The 19,982-nt window shown below is 39.3% G+C and overlaps 1 protein-coding gene across 6 annotated transcripts in view; it reads left to right on the top strand.

Annotated features, from left to right (window-relative positions):
- The window catches only part of TNPO3 (transportin 3), a 107,164-nt gene that overhangs the window by 82,659 nt on the left and 4,523 nt on the right, over positions 1 to 19,982 (top strand). For all 6 annotated transcript variants that reach the window (XM_014541836.1, XM_014541837.1, XM_005868936.2 and 3 more), the window contains 5 exons: positions 388 to 504; positions 1,331 to 1,425; positions 2,492 to 2,648; positions 5,245 to 5,412; positions 10,041 to 10,153. In XM_014541836.1, coding sequence (XP_014397322.1) covers positions 388 to 504; positions 1,331 to 1,425; positions 2,492 to 2,648; positions 5,245 to 5,412; positions 10,041 to 10,153 — 650 coding nt within the window. The remainder of the gene's footprint in view (positions 1 to 387; positions 505 to 1,330; positions 1,426 to 2,491; positions 2,649 to 5,244; positions 5,413 to 10,040; positions 10,154 to 19,982) is intronic.

Here is a 19,982-nt window from a genome sequence, read left to right as displayed (position 1 = left end):
GGGCTGAGGGACCCCCCCGCCCCCCCCCCCCAGTGTACGAATTTCGTGCACCGTGCCTCTACTCTAGTTTGGTATATTTGTCCCTGCTACCGCTCTACTAATTTTTTTTTAAGTGTTTTTTAATGCATATAGGAGCAACTATTAGATGTTAGAAAATTTGAGTATGCTATGCTATGGTTTTATAAACATTATACAAGCCTTGGATAAAATAGTTCTTTAATGTCTTTCAGCTTGAAGTATTATGCAACATGCTTTCCTATGTTGTGTGAAAGAGAAGAGACTAGTCTCTCTGTAAATGTCTTCCTCCAAACAGCTTTCTAAGTTGATACTTATTGAGGGGTATCAACCTCAATAAGAGGTTTAATTAATTGGTTTTACCCTTGGCAGATGGTGAATGTGTACCATGTACATCAGCATTCCTGTTTCCTGTACCTTGGCAGTATCCTTGTGGATGAGTATGGCATGGAAGAAGGCTGTCGGCAAGGATTACTAGACATGCTTCAGGTATGTTTTCTTTGGGGAATATAGATGTATTGGTTCTTTGATGGTCTAAAGGCCTAGCAGTGTGTTCTTTACCATGTCTTTAATTCTGTTGCTTCTTTATGTTTCCACCCCAGGCATGTTGATTTCCTAATAACAGGGAGATAGAAACTTCCTAGTTCTCTGGACAGGCCTGCTTGGGAGAAAGAAAGATTGACTACACAAATGTAATGATCATTACTGCCTAATTATGCACTCCAGAGATAGGGTTTTTTGGGGGAGTGGGGAGGTGGGCAACTGGATTTAAATTCTTCCCTGGAACAGCCAGTGAACAAGTTTACTCAGCAGGGATGGTCTTAGGGTAAATAGCAGACGTTGGAAAAGGTTTCTGATATACTGCCCCCCACCCCCTCTAGTCATGGGGGTGGAGGATGGGTGGGAATATATTAGGGAGTTAAATTATGATACTCCTTTTCCTCAAGATATCTTTCCCTTTAAAACTTCATCTACTACTATTAAAACTTCATCTACTCCCTTAGCAGACTGACCATGTTTAGCACATAAGCAGTCTTTAATTTCAGAAACTTCTAAAGCTTTGAAATGACATCTATCCACCTTCATCAACTAAAATCTATACCACCAATCCTTTCTGAAATGTGGCTGTCATTTGTGAAAACTGTTTATGTTAACTGAGAGAGATTTCCATCTTCCTTTTCTTGATCTTATTTTTGTCACAGTCTTTTGTGCTTTTCCCCTCTTTATTCCTTTTGTATGTGTTGTGATATTTAGCAAGTCTGAATGCTGTGGCATTTATATACAAGTATTTGATTTAAAATCACTTCTGTTTTAGGCACTCTGCATCCCCACCTTTCAGCTCCTAGAACAGCAAAATGGGCTGCAGAATCACCCTGACACCGTGGATGACCTGTTCAGGCTAGCCACCAGGTCAGTTCATTCCCATCACTGCTTAGACTTGTCACCTAACACTTGACTGTGTCCTTCTCTGTGAAATGAGTTAAGTGAAGTAGGTAGATTAATCATTCATAACCCAAAGTTATATTTTGAGCCAGATTGTCCCCATAAGTGAGGAAAAGGAATTGGATGGGAGCAGGGGAAAGTGGCTAAGTTCCTGTCATGAAGGAGGAAACACATGCAGGACAGTAAAATTGTGCTTGGTAAAAACATTTGACTAGATAATCTCTAAAATCCCTTGTGGTTTTAACTTTGCATGCTGCTACGATATCAGGCTTCACCTCAAATTTTTCCTTGAGTAAATATAATTATATTTCAGAAAAAAATTCTTGGGATTTTAAGATGCTTAGAAGTTATCTGGTGTTACACTTCCTAGCTCTGCCCCTAGCCTGCCACCTCATCTAGTGCTTAAATTCCTTTTACCAGTAACACTGATGTTATTGTCAAATCTTTGAGTTCCTTCTTAGTCCCTCACTAAGGAATTTTAATCAAACCAGTTAGTGAACAGAAAAGCTTTTTTAAAAAAATAAACCATTATTAAATGTAGATGTTAGTTTTTGGACAAGTTAGAAAAATGTGTGTGGGTTTTTTTCCCCCCAGTTTATATGGGTGGGTTGTCAACCTCCGTTTTCCCAGGACATATTCCTTGAAAAACTAATTCCTAGAGATATTCTTTGTACAAATGGTTGCCTGGTGAAAGGAACTGGAAAAACATTGTGTTTTTCTTGGAGATTCTCCATTACATTAAAGGGTCTGAGAAACCTTGTGGAAAATTGAATGGAAAGTAATAGAGTTTCTATATACTTCCTGCTTCCCCCACCCCCACCATGTATAATGACATGTATCCATCATTATAGTATTGTACAGAACAGTTTTACTACCCTAAAAATCCCCTGTGCTCCACCTATATGTCCCTTCCTCCTCTTCAAACCAAGCAACCACTGATCTTTTTACTTTCTCTCCATAGTTTTGTCTTTTACCCTGGCTGCTTTTATAGCCTTTTCCTGTCATTTATACCCAGCATGTCTTTCCACACCAGGTTTATTCAGCGTAGCCCTGTTACCTTGCTGAGGAGCCAGGTGGTCATCCCTATCTTACAGTGGGCCATTGCCTCTACTACCCTGGACCACCGGGATGCCAACTGTAGTGTCATGAGGTTCCTACGAGATCTCATTCATACAGGGGTAGCCAATGATGTAAGTATAATCATTGTAACTTTTCTACTTTGCAGCTCATTATCTTCTAATATTGCTTCCTCATTTCCTTAGGCATATCTGTCTTATAATGCTGACTTGGTGGTGATGTACTTCTTTAGCCTTTTCTTTTTTCTTTTTTTTCCCTTTTTTTGTCTGGGAAGCTCTTGATTTCACTGTCTATTTTGAATGATAGCCTTGCTGGATATAGTAATCTGGTTTCAGATCCTTGTTTTCCATTACCTTGAGTAATTTATACCATTCCCTTCTGGCCTGTAGAGTTTCTGATGAGAAATGAGGTGTCAGCCCTATGGGAGTTCCTTTGTAGGTAACAGTTTGCTTTTCTCTTGCTGCCTTTAAGATTCCGTCTTTAATTTTTGGCATTTTAATTATGATGTGTCTGGGCTTGGGCCTGTTTGGGTTCTTCTTTCTTGAGATTGAGACTCTCTGTGCCCCCCGAACTTATGTGACTTTTCCCTTAACCTGGTTAGGGAACTTTTCTACCATTATTTTTTCAAACACGTTCTCTATCCCCTGCTCACTTTCTTCCCCTTCTGGTGCTCCTATTATGCGAATATTATTACATTTCTTATTGTTCCATAGCTCCCTTAAACTGTCGTCCTGTTTTTTCATTGGTTTTTCTTTTTGGTCCTCTGATTGAGTGATTTTTTTTCTACTCTGTCTCTAATTCACTGATCCAGTCCTTGGCTTCCCCTAATCTGCTGTGTATTCCTTCCAGTGTGTTCTTTATTAGTGCTATGTCATTCTTCATAGTTGTTATATCTTTTCTCATGCTGTTAAGCATCTTTACTATCATTATTCTGAACTCTGTGTCTCATAAATTTCTTATCTCAATTTCATTTAGTTCTTCCAGGGATTCTATCATTCTCTCATTTGGAGCTTATTTTTTTTGTCTCCCCATTTTGGCTGCCTCTATTTCATTTAGTTCTTCCAGGGAATTCTATCGTTCTCTCATTTGGAGCTTATTTTTTTGTGTCCCCATTTTGGCTGCCTGAGAGGTTTGTGTCTGTGTATTAGGTAGATCTACTACAACTCCTAATCTCTAGTGTAGGACAATGTCAGACACTGTTTGTGACTGGCCCTGAGTACCCGGTTTGGAGCTATCAGCAATCCCCAGTTTGTAGCTCCCCCTGCTGGGGCTGGGTACCTTTGGAAAGGACCAAGATGTGCACCAGGTTCTGCTTTTCCTAGCCCCAGGCCTGGGATTAGATCAGAGTCTCAAAGCCTCCAGAGACCCGCCTCTGCCTGCATTCCCATTGACACTCAGACTTGATTAGCCTCAGGCTATTGACCACAGTATGGGGCCATAGGTCTTCCAACAGGGTGGGGCAACTGCCTTCCCCCCAGGCAAAAACTACTGGATAGCAAAGGTCCACAGGAGAAAGATTTCCTCCTCAGCATGAGGGAATGACTCAGCACAGGAAACCAGGGGGGCTGCTCCCTGATCTCCAACCCCAAAGCCCCCAATCCTGGCTTCTGCTCACACAGTTCCAGTCTACTCTACCCTTCCTCTACCCAAGGTGAATGGTTGTACACTAAGGTTTGTGTGTTGGCCCTTTAAGAGGGTTCCTGCATTTCTAGTCATCTCACTGTCAGACAGAACCCTGCTGCTTTTCACATATAGTTGATACGTGGGTACCTTTATCAGTTCTGTTGTTCTGGGCTGGAGAGCCCAGCTTGGGGTTTAGACCTCAGAGTTCTCAGTGGGAACCCCCAACAACTGAGATATCTCTCAGAACTTCAGCTGGTGTCCATAGGGTCCCGGCCAGCCCTTTCGCTCCTCCCCACTTCCCACCAGTCTCTATTCGGTCTCCACTTTCCATCCTTGGTTATCAGGGGTCTCTCCAGCTAGTCTTCAGTTGATTTTTCAGGATGGGTTTTCTGTATTTTAATTGTATTTCCAGTTTGGTCCTCGGAAAGTGTCAGTGTAGCTTCCACTTACTCCATCGCCATTTTGGAATCGTCTGAGTTGGTTTTCAAAAAGGAAATAAGAATACTTTATTTTTCACAGAAAAAAAAAGATTAAGAAAATTGCTACCCTTAATCTTTAACCATTGTGTCTCTTCTGCCCTCTTTTCACGAAAAATCTAAGGGTTAATCTTAGCTAAAACCCATGCCCATTTCTTTGATACTAAACTCAATGTTTTCTTCATGATGAAACATTTGGTGGGCTTTGTGAATCCTCCTGCTATATAATATGTATACCTTCTTTCCTGGGAAAGAGAAATTGCTAGACCAGCAATTTTTGACCTTTTTCATCTCATGGCACACATAAACTAATTACTAACATTCTGCAGCACACCAAAAAATATATTAAATTTTTTTTTTTGCCGGATCTGACAAATTAAAAAAAAGTATGATTTTGGTTGATTCACACTGGGTGGCTATTCTGTTGACTGTTGTCTTTTTTTTTACAAAAAGAGGTTTGGGCCCCTGACTGAATAGTTAGATTTTTCATGTTGTAAAAATTCTTGCAGCATACCCATTGATAATGCTGTGTTAGATTAAAGGTGAAAGAGTACTTGGTCTGTGGGAAGTTGAAATTAGAACTTATCTGTTGCTCCTGTTTTCTTTATAGCATGAAGAGGACTTTGAATTACGGAAAGAATTGATTGGACAGGTGATGAACCAGCTTGGACAGCAACTAGTAAGCCAGCTGCTCCACACATGCTGCTTTTGTCTCCCTCCCTACACCTTACCAGATGTGGCCGAAGTGCTCTGGGAGATCATGCAGGTTGACAGACCGGTAAGATTATTTTCATTAGGTACCCATTTCTCCTAGGCCTAAACTTTGGTTCCTTGCAGCCAACTATACCTTTGAAAGCAGCCCTGTTGAACATTCATGGAACCTAATTTAGGCATATTGCTAAGTTTAATTGTTAGACGAAGGGGGTCATATGAGGCCATTGATTCATCACTGGGTTATTGAAAGCATATTTTTGTCACTGTTGTTTGGATTATAAATTAAGTGAATACTAAGTGTACCCTAAGTGAATACTAAGTTTTGAATTCAGCTCTGTGGCCATCAGGGAGAAATGTGTTCATTTGTGGGAAATGCCCATGTATCACTTGTATATTGTTACAGGTGATTTAGGAAGTGTTAATTAACTCCAAGCTCCTTAGGTAGCACTGTATGGTTCCCTGGTAATAAATTGAGTCAGAGCATTTGGAGGCATATAGATATGTTGTAAAACTAGTCTACAATATATACTTGATTTGCTTCCTTATTGGATTTATTTGCTTCCTGCTTTACTTCTTCAAGCAAGTTTTTTATCACCTGAGCATGGAAATTTTCTTTAGGCTATCCAGTAATGCCCAAGAAATTTCAGTACTAGTCCACATAGTCATAAATCAGGTTATGTATGCTGCATGAAAATTCTGAACATAGTGACAAAGTATATCATAGCCTGTAATTTATTTTTTTAAATAGGATTTATAATTTTTGATATTTAATATAAAAGCAGTTGGACCTAGTTAAAGTGAGCTGTCTACCAGAAGAGAAAGATCCAGATACTTACAACTTTGAAGTACATGTGTATCTTAACATTGTCTTTTGCTTTATATTATCAATGGCAGTTCTTAGCCTCAATTTCAGCAGTTTCACAAAAGAGAATGCACTTTTACTGTAAGACTCTAATATGACTGAGTCAGAAGTTCTACCTGGTCTGCTGTGTTCATCTCCAAAATTCAGTGATTAGTGTATATTGTCTTAGTGGGCATATGCTTTACTTGATCTTAGGTTCAAACAAAAAACATTCACATGGAGAGCAGATGCTTAATAGATTTCCAACATTTTCTTTAGATTTATACTTCAGAAACAGTCACATTAACTTTAATTCTTATATCAAACTCTAAGGCTCCTGCATGACTGCTTTTATCAAATAATCCTTCAGTGCTTCCATGTAAGTTCAAGTGTTTTAGGAATGAATAGTACCAGCAGTTCCCATTGCTGGGTGTTCAATACATATGTTCTGTTTCAATCTAATACAGTAGTATTTTTGTGTTTTCCTGAAGAAAGTACTCTGTGAGCCTAGAGACCAACAATTTTAATTCCAAAAGTCCTTGACATAAGAAATAAAATGTCCATACTTTCTCACTTTTTTACAAATACACTTGGTTTCCAAGTAACAAAAGACTTATTATATAAATTTGATTTTACAAAAACATTCTTGATTTGTAAACATATAGTTAAATGCTAATAGAAGAAGAAAATGAGAACAGCAAGTTTGGACAGGAGTACAAACCATGTAACCATGTGCTCTTTAAGAGTTTACTATAGACCAGTGATGGCGAACCTTTTGAGCTCGGCGTGTCAGCATTTTGAAAAACCCTAACTTAACTCTGGTGCTGTGTCACATATAGAAATTTTTTGATATTTGCAACCATAGTAAAACAAAGACTTATACTTTTGATATTTATTTTATATATTTAAATGCCATTTAACAAAGAAAAATCAACAAAAAAAATGAGTTCGCTTGTCAACTCTGACACACGTGTCATAGGTTCGCCATCACTGCTATAAACCCATGAGCTAATGAAGCAATTTAAAGTGATTGTTTTCTGTAAATATCAACTACAGCTGAGTTTTTGTAAAGGAACTCTTACATAAATTTGGGTTGTCTATACCCTATAAGTAAACTGATTGAAGTTGTAACTAAGTATTTAAGTCCAGAGAACATTTACATTCTTGAGGACTTTCTTAATCATACCATTTTCAAAGTTCAATACCTTTTTAATAGAAGATGACATGCCAACTTTGTCTCTTGACTTGAGTGAACTTCTAAAGCCCTTTCTTTCTTGGATATCCACCTGTGACAAATTTATTCAGTATTTTCTTTTTTAAAATATATTTTTATTGATTTCAGAGAGAAAGGGAGAGAGAGAAACATCAGTGATGAGAGAGAATCATCGATCTGCTGCCTCCTGCACACCCCACACTGGGGATCAAGCCCACAACCTGGGCATGTGCCCTGACTGGGAATCAAATCATGACCTCCTGGTTCATTGGTCGATGCTCAACCACTGAGCCATGCCAGTTGGGCTTATTCAGTATTTTCAACCTAATTTCTCAGATTGCTTTACTGGAAGATGACAAGGCTCATTATATGCTAGCTAATTAGTCTTTGCTTTTTTTTAGTTTACTTTCTTACTGTTTTTGTTTTGTTAACTCTTGAGTGATTTTTTAAATACCAAAACTTTGTCAATTAAGGATTTCCTGAATTTGTTGTCCCTGCTTTTTGTGTGTGTGTGTGTTGGTTTTTTTTAAATATACTTTTTATTGATTTCAGAGAGGAAGGGAGAAAGAGATAGAAACATCGATATATATAAAAGCCTAAGCAACCATTATGATCTGTCAACTGAACGACCAGTCACAATGATGACGCACTGACCACCAGGGGGCAGGCGCTTAGTGCAGGAGCTGCCCCCTGGTGGTCAGTGTGCTCCCACAGCCAACCTCCCATGGCTGGCCAACCTCTTTCAGTCCCTCCCCCCCAGTTGGCCTTGATCGCTGGCCAACCTCCTGCAGTCCCGATCGCCTGCCAGGCCGAGGGACCCCACCCATGCACAAATTCATGCACCGGACCTCTAGTCAATGATAAGAGAGAATCACTGATCTGCTGCCTCCTGTATGCCCCCTACTGGGAATCAAGCCCACAACCCAGACATATGCCCTTGATTGGAATCAAACCTGGGACCCTTCAGTCTGCAGGCTGACACTCTATCCACTGAGCCAAACCAGCTAGGACTTTTTTTGTTTGAGTAGAGTGTTTTCTTCCTTGAGGGCAACATTTGAGAAATTATGCAGTATTCTTTTGGAGTAAGGAAAGGTTTATTGATGGGGAAGGTGTCTGAAATCCATCTTAAGAAAGTACAGAATTCAGGCTTCTTTTATGTCAAGTGAAGGATAAATGGGAGAGGCAAGAGGTGATTGATAACCACAGACATCTGGACACCAGCAGGGGTCAAGAGGCCAACAATGGTCCGAGGAAGATTATTAAACTTTTTTGTTTTTAGTCTTGATTCTAGTTGATGTGAGTATGGTTACAAGCTTCCTACAAATAGTTTTGAATTTCCTGTACATGAGAGTTTACTGCACTTGTTTCCCATATAATCCAGTTCAATGGTACAGATTCTGAGGGCCTCATCACAATCCTCATTGATGATAATACTGTTGGCAACAATGAAAACAACACCAGGTGTTAAAACTGGTGGAGTCAGACCAGACCTCAGTTCAGCAACTTTGGTACTTGAGTTCTGGCTAAGAAAGAATTCAAAGCCAAGATTCAAACTATAAGAGAAAGTTTATTTAGAAAGTCACACAGGTAGAAGTGAGTCGTGGAAGAAATAGGCTCAGGAAACAAGTTATAGAGGCTAAAGAAGGACCCTTGGAGCTTAGGAGAGGGAAAAGGAAAGGTAATGCACCTGGGGGAAGAAGAGGGCGAGGGGAAAGGGATGGCATGCTCCCAGGAGGGAGAGTGCGCCATGCAGTACTTTTTAAGCATTTGTAGTGTAATATTTACTTTTCTCTGGTCTGTTATCATAAATTAACATAATGGGAAAACATAATGTAAAAAAATTAGCTGGAAACTATAACCAAAGTATACATTCTACTTAATAAAAATGTGAAGAAAAATTAGAACTAACTCAAAGAAGAACAATTCGACTGAAAATAAGAATCCAGAGGAAGTCTCTAGAATTTTGATTTTTAGTTTGAAGAAGGAAGGAAGCAAGGGGGCTGAGGATAAGCAGTTTTAGTGCATATGAAAGGTACAAAGATACCTTGTTTGGGTATAAATAAATTTTTCTAAATAGCAACTAGAGTGAACAACAAAAGAACTTTCTAACCCAAGGAAGGGAGGGTATCACGAAGGACCTTATTGACATGACTTCTGAGAGAGATGACCTTAAAATCCTGAAATTTCTGAATTTATATTACATTTATACTTTGACATGTTTACTAACTATACTTTTTGTCCCTACCCTTTCTGATACCTGAACCTTTGCCTTTGATCTTTAGACTCAAGAGTTTTTTGGCAGATATTTAATTTTTAAAATACTGTATGAGTTTAATGACAGGAACAGAACAATAGCCTCATCCAGGAGAGATTTCCCTCTCAAGGAAGAAGGCTCTTTCTGAAATGATGTCTGCTACCCCTTTGAAGGGAAGTCTAGGCATGTCTTTGTATCTGATTCCAACCCCCAGAGGGTTGGATGACCTGAAAATAGTGCTTTTGTTAATTCTTTTACTTGCTTCCAAGTCCCAGGGCACTAATGCTACTAAGGAAAACATGCAGGTTTTTGTTATTACCTATACAGCCCCAGTTGAGTAAGCCCTGCCTCCTTTAAAAACTCTTATTCTTCTTCTTGGTACAGACTTTTTGTCGATGGTTAGAGAATTCCTTGAAAGGTTTGCCAAAAGAAACAACTGTGGGAGCTGTCACAGTGACACACAAACAACTAACAGATTTCCACAAACAAGTCACTAGGTGAGTGATGCTGGGTGTGTGTGTTTTTAAAGGAGTATGAACTGCAGCTGGGGTGTGTAGAGAAATATATCTTTGTTTCTTGTACCATCTTAGTTACAGATCTGCCCAGGAGTATGTTTCTTATGTGCCTTTGTATTTTTAGTGTCCATGTTATCTTGAATTGCAGATTGGCATGGGAAGCCAGTCTTGGGGAAAATATCACCATGTAGTATATGTGTGTGTCAGTTTTATTATACATATATTAACTGTTATAAGAACTTAATAAGTAAGTGGAAGCATTATATTTTTCAAAAGAAAAATGCACTGAGCAGCACATTACCCTGCAGGAGATCTGTTTTTTCCTTTGAAGTCCTTAATTCTCATTCATATTCAGGGGTCAAGAATGCAGGTGTCTGAATAGGTGAAACATTGATTGTAAAACAAAGAGTGATGTAGACTGCAATAAATTGGAAAAATTTTGCCATACCTAAAACAAATAAAAATCTCTCTGGGATGCATTAGGCCCATGAGCCACTTGATTACAGCTCACTTAAAATGTTAGGTGTACATAAGTGGGTTTTTCACTGTGAACATAATAAACATTTTATATAGCTACATAGTCTTTCTAATCACTATTTTATATCTATACAGGTATTGCTTGATTTCTTTATAGTATTTCTCTTAGTAGACATTTGATCTTGTTGTTTGTTGTTGTTTTCAGTGTTATAGATAATATGGTAAGTCTAGCCTTTTCTTCTTTTGACCATTTTCATTAAAATCATTGAATCAAAGGTTATGAGACTTTTATGGTCCTTGATAATATTAATGACAGCAACTTAAATTGGATGTTATAACTGTGTGTTACCTTGCCTGGATATTCCTTTTTGTGTCTAGAGTCTAGAATTTTGACTAAATTTTAGGCAGTGGCTTATATTCATTCAGTTGTGGGACAATTTCTAGATCCAAGAATGAGTGTTGCAAAAGGTTGATAATAGTGAAAAAAACTTGATATATTCCAGTTGCCCATCAGTAGACAACAATTATATAACAGTTTGTCTATACTAGTAAGTAGGCACTTTAAAAAAAAAAAGGAAAAATGCATATATGAAAAATAAGATATAAAGGAGGGAATAACAGTATCATGTAAACTCAACTTGCACTTAAATTTTTTTATTTTTAATTGTGATAAAATACAGAGTTGATCATCTTAACCATTTTGAGGTACTGTTAGCAGTGTAAGTGTGTTCACATTGTTGTGACTCTAGAACTTTCTCATTTTGCACAACTGAGGCTGTGCCCATTCTCTGCTCACCCTGCCCCTGGCAACCATCATTCTGCTTTCTGTGTGTGTGTGTGTCTGTCCATCTATATATACATCACATTTTATTTTTTCATTCCTCTGCTGATGAATATTTGAGTTGTTTCAGCCTCTTGTCTGTTGTAAGTAATGCTTCTGTGAACATGAATATACAAATATCTTAAGACCCGGCTTTCAATTCTTTTTGGATATATATCTGGACATGGAATTTCTGGATTATATGGCAGTTCAGTTTAATTTTTTGAAGAACCTCCATACTATTTTCCATAGTGCCTATTTTATCTTCCCACCAACAGTACATAAGGTTCTGATTTCTCCATATCTGTTTTTACTTTTGTTTCCTGTGCTTTTGGTGTCATATCCAAGAAATCATTATCAAATCTAATGTCATGAAGTTTTTACCCTATTTTTTTCTAACAGTTTTATAGTTTTAGGTCTTTGATCAATTTTGAGTTAGTTTTTATATATGATGTATGTTAAGCGTCCAACTTTGTTTTTGCACGTGGACATCTAGTTTTCCCAGCACTGCCCTTTTCTGCACTGAGTGGCATTTTTATTGAAAATAATATGCAAGGGATTTATTTCTGGGTTCTCTATTCCATTGGTCTGTGTGTCTGTCTTTATGTTAGTACCATACCATTTTAATTACTATAGCTTAAATTTTAAAATTGGGCAGTGTGAGACCTCCAACTTTGTTCTTTTTCAAGATTATTTTGGCTCTTCTAGGTCCCTTGTGATTCCACATTTTTTTGTTTTCACACACAAAAAGTCAATTGGGATTTTTTTTAAATTTTTTTTTACATTGAATCTGTAGATCAGTTTGGATAGTATTGACATCTTAACAATATTAAGTCTTCCAATCCATGAGCACAAGATGTCTTTCCATTTATTGGTGTCTTTAATTTCTTGCAGCAACATTTTGTAGTTTAAGCATTTTATTCTTTTTGATGCTATTATAAATGAATTAATGTGTACTTTTTAAAGATATGTATATATGTGTGTATATATATATATATGTATGTATGTATATATATATATACATATATATATACACACACACTACTTTTTGCATAGAAAATTATTTCTGGAAAGATATATAACTAGGACCAGGAAGGGGAGGGAGACTTGCACTTCATAACCTCTGTACTATTTGCATTTATTTCATGACCATGTGCTATACTTTCATATTTGAAACCAGACCCAGTTTTTAAAAGTGAGAAAAAATACAATGAATTGTAGGCAATGGATTCAAGAGCTAAGAGCTAATCTTCTTTTCTAAGAATTGATTTTTTTTTTAAATCTTTATTATTGAAAGTATTACATATGTCCCCCCTTTCCCCCCATTGGCCCCTTCTAGCTCGCCCCACACCCCAGGCCTTCACCACCCTATTATTGGTGACCATGGGTTATGCATATATGCATACAAGTTCTTCCCACCCACTCACACTCCCTCGCCTTCCCTCTGAGATTCCACAGTCTGTTCTATGCTTCTATGTTTCTGGATCTATTTTGTTCATCAGTTTATTTTGTTCATTAGATTCCACATATGAGTGAGATCATGTGATACTTCTCTTTCTCTGACTGGCTGAGTTCACTTAGCATAATACTCTCCAGGTCCTTCCATGCTATTTCAAAGAGTAAGAGATCCTTCTTTTTTACTGCTGCATAGTATTCCATGGTGTAAATGTACCACAGCTTTTTTATCCACTCATCTACTGATGTGCACTTGGGCTGTTCCCAGATTTTAGCTATTGTAAATTGCACTGCTATGAACATAGGGGTGCATACATTCTTTTTCTGATTGGTGTTTCAGGTTTCTTAAGATATGAGAATTGATTTCTTAATGTCATTTTATTTCTTTTTTTACTTATTTAATATTTTTTAATCATTTTTATTTTTTAATTACAGTTGACATACAATATTATATTCATTTCAGTGGTTAGACACTATATAACTTACCAAGTGATCACCCTGATAAATCTCATACCCATCTGACACCAGACATAGTTATTAGAATATTATTTTTTCTTTTCGTTTTTTAGAATATTATTGACTCTATTCCCTATACTGTACTTTACATCTCCATGACTATTCTGTGACAACCAACTTGTATTTCTTAATTCCTTCGCCTTTTTCACCCTCCCCCCAAACCCTTCTCCTATCTGGCAACCGTCAAAATGTTCTCTATAGCCCTAGCTGATTTGGCTCAATGGATAAAGCCTTAGCCTTCGGACTGAAGGGTCCCAGGTTCGATTCCGGCCAAGGGCACATGCCTGGGTTGTGGGCTTGATCCCCAGTAGGGGGCGTGCAAGAGGCAGCCAATCAATGATTCTCTCTCATCATTGATGTTTATCTCTCTCTCCCTCTCCCTTCCTCTCTAAAATCAATAAAATATATTTTTTTAAAAAAATGTTCTCTATATCTATGAGTCTCTTTCTGTTCTGCTTTATTTATTTTGTTTTTTAGATTCAGTTGTTAATAAATATGTATATATTGCCATTTTATTCTTCATATTTTTTATCTTTTTTTTCTTCTTAAAGAAGACCCTTTAACATTTCAGGTAATACTGGTTTTATGGTGATGAACTACTTTAGCTTTTTCTTGTCTGAGCAGCTCTTTGTATGTCCTTCAACTCTAAATGATAGCTTTGCTGGATAGAGTAATCTTGGTTTAGGTACTTGCTTTTCATAACTTTACATATTCCTTGCCACTCCCTTCTGGCCTGCAAAATTTTTATTGAGATATCAGCAGACAGTCTTATGGGAGCTCCCTTGTAGGTAACTAACTGCTTTTCTCTTACTGCTTTTAAGATTCTCTCTTTATCTTTAACCTTTTGCATTTTAATTATGATGTGTGTTGGTGGGGGCCCTCTTTGGGTTTATCTTGTTTGGGATTCTCTGCTCTTCCTGGGCTTGTATGTCTCTTTCCTTGACCAGGTGAAGGAACTTTTCTGTCATTATTTTTTCAAATAGATTTTCAATTTCTTGCTTTTCTCTCTTCTCTTTACTGCAACCCCGTGATGCAAATGTTGGCACACTTGACGTTGTCCTAGAGACCACTTACAGTATCTTCATACTTTGGGATTTCTTTTTGCTGTTCTGGTTGTGTGTTTTTTGCTTCCTTATATCCCAAATTGCTGATTTTATTCTCAGCTTCATCTACTCTACTGCTGATTCCTGTAAATTATTCTTCATTTCAATTAATATATCCTTCATTTCTGATTGGTTATTTTTTTATGGTTTCTATGTCTTTTTTCATGCCGTTGAAGTTCTCAGTAAGTTCCTCAAGCATCCTTATAACCATTGTTTTGAACTCTGTATCTAGCAGTTTGCTTGCCTCCATTTCATTTAGTTCTTGGAAATTTCTCCTGTTCTTTCACTTGGGACCTGTTTTTTGTTGTGTCCACATGTTGGCTGTTTCCCTGTGTTTGTTTCTATGTATTAGATAGAGTTGCTTTGTCTTCTGGACTTGTTAGAGTGGCCTTATGTAGTAGGTGTCCTGTAGGGCCCAGTGGCACAGCCTTCCCAGTCATCTGAGCTGGATGCTCCAGGTGCACCCCTGTGTGGGCTATGTGCACTGTCCTGTTGTCATTGAGCCTTAATTGCATCACTGGGGAGGGATCGACCCCCAGGCCAATCAGCTGTGAGGACTGGCTGCGACAACAGAGAAGAGCTATGGAACAGGACTTGCTTCAGTGAGGCTTTGGTGCTCATAGGGTCCACCCCTTGACTAGTGTTGCTAGTGGAGATGGTAGACTGTAATCATCATGGTCTAAAGCTGTCCACTGGGTGCACTGGCTCTGCAGCCTCCTTGGAGGTGCAAGATCAGCTACTGCCTGTGCTTGTCTGGGGCCGCCAGCATGAGCTGCAAAGCAGTCCGCAGATGATTGCTACTTGTGCTGGGCTTGGAGGTGCCCAGGAAAGGCCAACCTGTAAACCAAGGCTGGTTGCCTCTAGTGCCATGCCTGGAGCCACTTAGCAAGAGATGCAAAGTACACATAGGCCAGATGCTTATTTGAAAGATTTTAGGAAAGTCTGAAGCATGAGGCAGGAGAGTCCATTTATATGGAAACGCCCCTGGAAACACCTTGGGTGGGACCGCAAGGTGATAGGTGCCAGGTCTCAGGGAATTACCAGGGCAGGGTGAACACTGTGAGCCAGGTTGATGGAGACCCAGAAGTGGTGCCTGCCTTCCAGCTCTGTGCGGGAAGGTCTCAGAAAAGGAACAATGAACTCTGCCAGTACTTTTGTCTGACAGAAAGCTGCACCACCACCATTTCTCCCACCCCACCCCACCCCACACCAGCTCTTGCCCTGATGCCAGACAATTCAGTTCCTCCTTGTATGCCCCTCATTCTTTTAAGCTGTGCTGGAGCTCAGGGGGAGTGAGTTAGAGTTAAGTCCATGCATAAACCCTTTAAGAGGAACTGCCTCGGACTCCAGCAGCTTTCTGTGTCACTCAGCCACAATCCCTACTGGTTTTTACAGCCAGAAGTTAATGGGACTTCTCTTTCTAGTTCTGGAACCCTGGGCTGGGAGGCCTGGTGTGAGGGTAGGACTCCTTGCTCCTCAGGGAGGACCTATACAGCCGAAAAATCCCTCCCAATTTTAAACCACCATACATAAGTGTGGGACCAGCCAGTTTTGAGTTTTCACCCCTCCTACTAGTCCCAATGTGGCTTTAAATTTCTAGTTACAGGACTTCCATTCAGCTAGATTTCAGGCAGTTCAGAATGATAGTTTATCTGTAGTTGAGTTGTAATTTTGATGTGGATATGGGAGGATTCGAGTACCACATTTTTTTAAAAATATTTTATTGAGTTTTACAGAGTGGAAGGGAGAGGGATAGAGAGTTAGAAACATCGATGGGAGAGAAACATCAATCAGCTGCCTCCTGCACACCTCCTGGGGATGTGCCCACAACCAAGGTACATGCCCTTGACCGGAATCGAACCTGGGACTTTTCAGTCTGCAGGCCGACGCTCTATCCACTGAGCCAAACCGGTTAGAGCTCGAGTATCACATTTACCTACACTGCTTTCTTCTGAAGTCTTCTTTTTTTTTTTATTTGTTTTTATTGATTTCAGAGAAGAAGGGAAAGGAAGAAAGGGAGACAAACATCAATGATGAGAGAGAATCATTGATCAGCTGCCTCCTGCATGCCCCCTACAGGGGATTGAGCCTGCAACCCGGGCATGTGCTCTGACAGGGAATCAAACCATGACCTCCTGGTTCATAGGTCAGTGAACCACTCTGGCCGGGCTTCATCGGAAGTCTTAGTGTCATTTTTCAAAATGGTTTACTTTCTCATCTCCCAGAGTATCTCCAATAATTTTGTTAAAGTTAAAATCCCAAACCTTGAGTGCTGTTTTTAGTTTACCTGTGGCTTAACTTCATGCCCCAGAAGTAACTGACTTTTGGCCAGAGATCAAGTGGCATGCATGACTGGAAAGTAGCATGTGACTGCCTGCTTTCGTGACACATTTTGCCAGAAAAGGGGACTTCCCCTCTACTAAGGAGGCATATACTAGTATTGACTGGGATGACCTTATAAAATTATTTATTTTTACTATAAATCCTCCCAGTAGAAGTAGTATTCTACCTACAAGCTGTCTCAGGGGTAAAAGTATAATTAGTTGCTTTTCTCTACTTTTGTTTTACTCTGTTCCTTCTAGTACAGCCGTGGGCAAACTACGGCCCGCGGGCCGGATCCGGCCCGTTTGAAATGAATAAAACTAAAAAAAAAAAGACCGTACCCTTTTATGTAATGATGTTTACTTTGAATTTATATTAGTTCACACAAACACTCCATCCATGCTTTTGTTCCGGCCCTCCGGTCCAGTTTAAGAACCCATTGTGGCCCTCGAGTCAAAAAGTTTGCCCACCCCTGTTCTAGTAACTAGTTGGTCAGTAGAGGGGCAGGATGATATTGACTCCAGTTAGAGCAACTGGGAACCTGGGGCTTAGAGTCACAGATGTTGGTTTGAATCTTGCCACTTACTGGCTGTTACTTTGTTGTTGTTATTTCTTTCTTTTTTTTTTTTTGGCTGTTACTTTGAACTTTAGCATATTTATCTTTTGAAATAGGGTTAGTAACCCTAGCCAGTTTGGCTCGGTGGATAGAGCATCGGCCTGTAGACTGAAGGGTCCTTGGGTTCAATTCTGGTCAAGGGCACAAGCCCAAGTTGTGGGCTTGATCCCTAGTAGGGGGTATACCGCAGGAGGTAGCCAGCTGATCAATGATTCACTCTCAGGGAGGGGGGTGGTGTAAGAGATGAACCGAAGGACTTGTATGCATGCATACGAGCATAACCAATGGACACAAGACACTGGGGGGCATGGGAGGCTAGGGGAGGGTCAAGGGGAGAAAAAAAAAGGAGACATATATGATACTCTTTGTAATACTTTAAGCAATAAAACAATAAAATAAAATAGAAATGATTCACTCTCATCATTGATATTTCTCTCTCTCTCTTCCTCTCCCTTCCTCTCTGAAATCAATAAAAATATATTTTAACAAAATAAAACAAAAGTAGGGTTATTATGAGATACCAAGTGGAAATCATGAGATCTGGCACATAGTAGGTGATTAGTATGTTAACTTTCTCCATGGAAAATTATCTACCAGATTGTCATTATGTATTTATAAAACTAGCTGAAGCATGCTTCCTGCTAGCTCTAAGACAGTCACCCACACATTCTGGAATAAGTCTCCACCAAGTCCATATTCCTTCATCTGGGCTAACATATAACAGGTAGAACAATAGAGTAAGTCTGAAATAAAGTTATGGACATTCCCTACTTTAATTAAAATCTTGGGGCAAGGAAAGGGGATCCAAATAATGCAGTGCTGTGAACAAAAAGATCTGTGATCTTTGCCCTGTGATATGGAAAAAAAAAGGTCCACTACCAACCTGGCCTACTTGATCTCTCATTGCTAAACAAGTTTTGCAGCTCCTCGTATAGTAGGCTGTGACATAATGGTGGGAAATGAACATAAGAGGTAATGTTGAGGTGCAAGAGAAAGGGTTTGAGATTGCTCACCTCCTCTTACTAATTCTGTCTTTAGTATGCATGTTGCCCTTGAACCTTCTGTTCCATGCATGACTCAGTCTCCCTTTTGGTTTTAAGGTCCTATAACTCCTGCCTCAACATGCTGCTTTGTTTGCCATCCTAGCTGGGAAGGTGAACTGGTTCAGTGTCATTTCAGCAAGTCCAAGCCTGTTTTTCAGATGGTTCCTATCAAAGTATGGTGGACAAATTGGGATTGTGGGACTAGATGCCAGAAAATAGAACCTAGAAAAATAGTGGCAGCTTTAAATGGATGGATGGATAGATGATTGATTGATGTTAGATATATTTTTTTTAAGGAAGGAAGGAAGGAAGGAAGGAAGGAAGGAAGGAAGGAAGGAAGGAAGGAAGGAAGGAAGGAAGGAAGGAAGGACTAAGGCAAAAACAAAACAACAACAAAATAGTTCTAGCTTTTAGGAAGTTTTTTAAAATCCTTTTTTTTTTTAGTTTAAACACCAAGGACACTTACGTTAAACATTTGGCTGAAGCTCTTATGCCAGAGCAGTTGCTGACAAGATTGGGAGCAGAAACTGAGCTGAGTTGAGACACTGTGGCCTGTCCCTCATTTCACCCTGTCTCACCATAGTTCTCCTGGACTGTATTTTGTTACTTCTTCTTACGCGTCACTAAAGAGGCTAAGGATGGAGTTATCATTTTTCTTCCAGATTAAGCCAAGATCTCTGGCTAAAGAAGGATAGAATTTAAAACATGTAAGGCATCAGGATAAAAGATTCTTGAGTCTCCAGCAAGTTTAACTATTTCCTGTTGTCTTAGTCCCTTACAGCACACCACACAGTGACTTCTCTTGGTTATGTATCTTGCTCCTTCATGACATTGGGAACATGAGTGATATGGGCACTCATTCACCCTGGCTGCTCCCTTAAAAGTCAATATTGATTTGGAAATAGACTGAGAAATGTTATGCCCATGCCCTTAGTGAAGCATGTTAAATTCACAAAGAGCAAATGGCAAAATTCTGATAAAACCAGAAGGCTGTCCTCATTTTCATTACATTTTCAGGGTGGAGAGAGACTAAAAGAAAGTTTCTAGTATATTCTGTTGAATCAAGTCCTGTAGTCTAAATCAAGGTTCTTAATGATGTTTCAGACCTTAAAATAGGTGAAGAAATCCAGATGTGGGCACCTGAGGGGATGGCTCTCATTTCTCCTTTCCCTTTGGGTCATTGTTAGCAGTTTGCTCCCTGGTCTTTGACCATTACAAGGAGAAGGAGCTTTCTTCTCACATCGAATCTTCTCTGAGTTTTTCCAAACCAAGAAGAGGGCCACAGAAGGGTAGCATGTTAGGAAGCACTTCCTTTCTCACTGTTTGGACAAAGAAGGCCTTTTGAAAATTCAGCTTGGCTCAGTGGATGGAGTGTCAATCCCAGACTGAAGGGTCCCGGGTTTGATTACAGTCAAGGGCACGTACTTTATTTGCAGGCTCCATCACTGGCCCTTGTCGG

This window comes from Myotis brandtii, unplaced genomic scaffold (assembly GCF_000412655.1).
Source record: "Myotis brandtii unplaced genomic scaffold, ASM41265v1 scaffold280, whole genome shotgun sequence".
NCBI lineage: Eukaryota > Metazoa > Chordata > Mammalia > Chiroptera > Vespertilionidae > Myotis > Myotis brandtii.
Note: the sequence above shows the minus strand (reverse complement) of the source record. Positions and strands in the feature narration are given on the sequence as shown.